The 4946-nt window shown below is 37.5% G+C and overlaps 1 protein-coding gene across 1 annotated transcript in view; it reads left to right on the top strand.

Annotated features, from left to right (window-relative positions):
* ANKRD31 (ankyrin repeat domain 31) overlaps positions 1 to 4946 on the top strand; it is a 220080-nt gene that overhangs the window by 110157 nt on the left and 104977 nt on the right. Inside the window, 1 exon segment of the mRNA XM_006874406.1 lies at positions 294 to 436. Within this exon segment, the coding sequence (XP_006874468.1) occupies positions 294 to 436 (143 nt within the window).

A 4946-nucleotide genomic window follows, 5' to 3' on the forward strand; every position in this document is an offset into this window, starting at 1 on the left:
GTTCTGCTGTGCATGGGGTCGCTATGAGTCGGTTCCGACTTGATGGCACCTGACAACAACAACAACAAAATATGTATATTTCCACAACATAGTTGGGAGTCTGGAAATTTGATTTGTCCCTCAGATTATGGATATTGGGTTCACCCAATTATACAAGGTACTTTTAAAATGGGATCATATTACCTCATGTACTCCAAATATTTTTTAAGAGATAACCTAGAATTTAAAGTCAAGCACAAAATATTATTAAGATGTGAAATATAAGCAAATGTCATTTCCTTTCTGTGAGATAGGTTGGACACCACTCCATGAAGCTAGTGCAGGAGGATTTTATCGGATAGCAAGTGAACTGTTGAAAGGTGGAGCAGATGCAGATATCAAGGGAAGGTACCAGATCACCCCCCTCCATGATGCTGTGATGAATGGACATTATAAGGTACTGTGATGCTTTTGTGTACAGATAAAACACCATGTGTTACAAGTGTTAAAAATCTCTGGGACCAAGCAATTTAAAAACTCACAGGAATTCAATTTCCATTAATTTTACTAATAAACACTTAGAATTTATAATAAATTTTACTGTATAATGGGCTTGTTGTTGTTGTCAAGTGTTGTTGAGTCGGTTCCAATTCATAGCATCCTTATATAAGGTTTCCAAGGAGCAACTGGTGGATTTGAACAGCTGACCTTGTGGTTCAAACTGACCTTTCGGTACAGTGCTTATCTTTCAGCACTGCACCAGGACTCCTTATAATGGGTTTGGTATGCCTAATACGATAGATGTCATTTTGCATATCACTTTTTTTTTCCATATCACTTTTAACAACTAGTTTTGGTTGTACATTGTTGTTAAGCGCCATCGAGTTGGTGCTGACTCATAACGACCCATATATAGGGTTTCCGAGGAGCGACTGTTGAGCTTGAACCACAGACCTTGCAGTTCAAACTGACCGTGCAGTCCAGCGCATTAACCTACAGTACCACACCCAGGACTATGTGGTTGCACGTAGTAGTTTTTAAACTTGTATCTCTTTATTGGTATTTTATAGATTTCCATATGGTGCTTTATAGATTTAGAACTACCTTTCCTTCTTAGGGTGTTACAGAATGCAATGATGTCTGGTCCTTATGGAAGATTTGCAGTGTTACGGAATGTGATATCTCTTTCAGCATCAGCAAGACCCTGAAAGAAACGAGAACCTCCCATGGTTAATGGCCAGCTAGTTAGTACACATCAGCACAGTTGTATTGTTAAGATAGCAAACTACTGTAATTCTAGTCCACTTAATTAACATTGTTGTTAGTTGCCATCGAGTCAGTTCCAACTCATAATGAAACGCTGCCCTGTCTGTGCCATCCTCACAATTGTTGTAATGTTTGAGCCCATTATTGCTAGCACTGTCAATCCATCTTGTTGGAGGAGCTGATTAATAGTGGTGGTGGTGTGCCATGGAGTCAGTTACGACTCATAGCGACCCTGTATTAATAGTAGCTGCAGTAAATAATATGAATTCTAGCACTTAAGTTTACCTCAGAAAGCATTTACATTCTGTGCTTCCTATACTGTTTTCTGGCCCAGGAACTTCATGCAGGGCTGAGGTACTTGCTGAAGATATCTTGTATATTTCAGGTATTGGAAGTCAACTTCAAGTTCAAAACTCCTAGGGTGGAAAGGGAGGTTAATCAGCTATGCTCAGAAAAATCTGCTTAGATACTTGTAAAAAAAATTTTTTTTTAATTAAAAAAAGCCAAACACAGGTAGAGGTGGGAAAGAATGCCAGAAGCAATAAATATTATAGGGCATATTGCTTCTTAGGTGGTAACAGTATTTAGGAGAATTTAGGGAGTTTTATATTTTTAAATAATATATCACAGAATTCTCTCCTTCCATATCTCTATGCAAATGTACAGGGATGACTGTCCACTACAAGGAAGTTTTGTCTTCATTTCTGAAAGATGGTTTGCTGCAGATGAGGAGTTCAGATATTGATGATAGCATCCCACTGCATTCTGCTTTCTGTTTCCTCTGATGAGAAATCAGCTATTAATCTTACTGGAGTTCCTGTTGAGATGTCATTTTTCTCTTAACTTTTTTCAAGATTTTCTTAGTCTTTGGCTTTCAACTTTTTGCCTGTGATATGTCTGAATGACTATTCCTTTGTGTTTTTCCTATTTGGAGTTTGTTGAGCTTCTTGGACGGGTAGTTACTATTTTCCATCAAATTTGGGAAGTGTAATATATTATTTCTTCCAATTTTTTTTCTCCCTCCTTTTCTTTTTCCTCTCCTAGAACTTTATTTATGGATAAACTGGCATGCTTAATGATGTCCTGCATTTCTCTCAAATTCTGTTCATTTTTCTTTATTTTTTGCTATCTCTATAAAAACCACATAATCATTGTAGCTCAATCTCCCAAGTTCTGAAGCAAAAAGGTCATTACCTTTTGCTGTTGGATGTGATATGTCTTGAAGACTGAGCACTTGATGTTCTTCTCCAGGGACTGGTACCTCCTGATAACATGTCCAAAGTATGAGAGATGAAGTCTGGCCATCCTGGCTTCTACAGAGTTTTCTGACTATATTTCTTCTAACACAGATTTGTTTGTTCTTTTGGCAGCCCATGGTACTTTTAATATTCTTCTCCAGCACCATAACTCAAATGTATGTGAGGCAAAGTCTTTCCAACCTCACTTCCAAGGAGGAGGTTTGGTGTTAGGAGCTGTCGAGTCAGTCCTGACTCATAGTGACCCTATGCACAACAGAACGACAAACTGCTCCGTCCTATGCCATCCTTACAATTGTTGCCATGCTTGAGCCCATCACTACTGCCACTGTGTCAGTCCACCTTGTTGAGGTCTTCCCTTTTTTTGCCGTCCCTCCACTTTACCAAGCATGATATCTTTCTCCAGGGACTGGTCCCTTCTGATAACATGTCCAAAGTATGAGAGATGAAGTCTGGCCATCCTGGCTTCTACAGAGTTTTCTGACTATATTTCTTCTAACACAGATTTGTTTGTTCTTTTGGCAGCCCATGGTACTTTTAATATTCTTCTCCAGCACCATAACTCAAATGTATCAATTATTCTACAATCTTCCTTAGTCATTGTGTAGCTTTCACATGCACAAGAAAATCCCATGGCTTGAGTCGTGTGCAACTAAGTCTTAAATGCTTTGCTGCTTCAATGAGTGTTGATAGTGGATCCATATACCATGATAGTATTTATTGATCCAGTGGTGAAGATTTTTGTTTTCTTTACATTGAGATGCAACCCGTCCTGAAGACTGGTCTTTGATCTTCATCAGTAAGTATTTTAATTTCTCTTTACTTTCAGCAAGCAAGGTTGCATCATCTGCATATCGTATGGTGTTAATGAACTTCCTACAAACCTGATACCTTATTCTTATTCATATAACCCAGTTTCTCAGACTATTTTCTCAGTATACAGATTGAATAAGTGTGGTGAAAGGATACAACCCTCAATCACACCTTTCCTGATTGTAAACCATTCATTGTCCCCTTGTTCTAGTCAAGCAGCTGCCTCTTGGATTATGTACAAGTTCCTCATGAACACAACTAAGTGTTTTGAAATACCCATTCTTTGCGATGTTATTCATAGCTTAACATGTTCCACAAAGTCAAGCCTTTGCATAGTCGATAAAGCACAGCTAAATATTTTTCTGGTATTCACTGCTTTTAACCAAGATCCACCTGATGTCAGCAATGATATCCTTTGTTCCACATTCTTCTCTGAATCTGGCATGAACCTCAGGCAATTCCCTGTCAATGTATTCTTGCAACCAATTTTGAATTATCTTTAGCAAGAGTTTACTTACATATGATATTAATGATATTGTCCAATGATTTTGGCATTCCATTGGATCACCTCTCTTTGGAATGGGTACAAATATAGATATTTTCCAATCATTTGGCCAAATCTATCTTCCCGAATCTTTGCATAGTGCCTCCAGTGCTGCATCAGTTTGTTAAAAGATTTCAATTTGTATTCCATCCTATCATGGAGCCATGTTCTTTGCCAGTGCCTTCAGTGTACCTTGGACTTTGACCTTCAGTACCATTGGCTTTTGATCATATGCTACCTCTTGAAATGGTTGAACATTGACTATTTCTTTTTGGTACAGTGACTCTGTGTATTCCTTCGATCTTCAATCTTCTGCTGATGTTTTCTGCATCATTCAATATTTTGCCTATATAATTCTTCAATATTGCAAGTCGAGGCTTGAGTTTTTCCTTCAGTCTTTCAGCTTGAGATATGCTGAGTGTTTTCTTTCTTTTGCTTTTCTAACCAAGCATTGCCAATGAAGGCTCAGGAATAAGTGAGAACACAGTAAGGAAAGGCTGTGTCATCTCAGAGAACAAATATATCATCACACATAAACAGGATGTCAGTAGTGATGTAAATGTTAAAGATATTGCTTTATAATATAAATGTTAAAGAAATGAGGAGCATGTGTTGGAAGTTATATGAAAGAATATTCTTGTTGTATAGTAGCAGAAATCCTGCTGAATTATGCTGTATAGTTAGTTGTATGGAAGGCAGAATTTGTAAACAATGAACTTGGGTATTTAGTCAAAGATATTTCCCTGCAAAATTTGAAGAAGGTGCAACCTGGTTTGTCCTGCTGCTTATACTTAAATGTGAAGAGAAAGAAAGAAAGAAATTGAGGGAAGAATTTTAAACAACAATAGACTAGCCCGTGATTATTTGGGAAATTCACAGCCTATCCAAATTAGAAAAGATCCTAAAATTAAGAGATTTACCCTTTTCTCTTTTTTTCTTTAATACTTTTATTGTGAATTGAGTGAAAGTTTACAGGGGGGAACATGAGTTTTACACTCATCATTTCATTGCAATAATTACAATCTCCTCTGTGCATCATCATTCAACAGTATTTGCTTCTATTGCTCTGTTGGTTTTTTGTTGTTGTT

Source organism: Chrysochloris asiatica, unplaced genomic scaffold (genome assembly GCF_000296735.1).
Source record: "Chrysochloris asiatica unplaced genomic scaffold, ChrAsi1.0 scaffold00275, whole genome shotgun sequence".
In the NCBI taxonomy this organism is placed as follows: Eukaryota; Metazoa; Chordata; class Mammalia; order Afrosoricida; family Chrysochloridae; genus Chrysochloris; species Chrysochloris asiatica.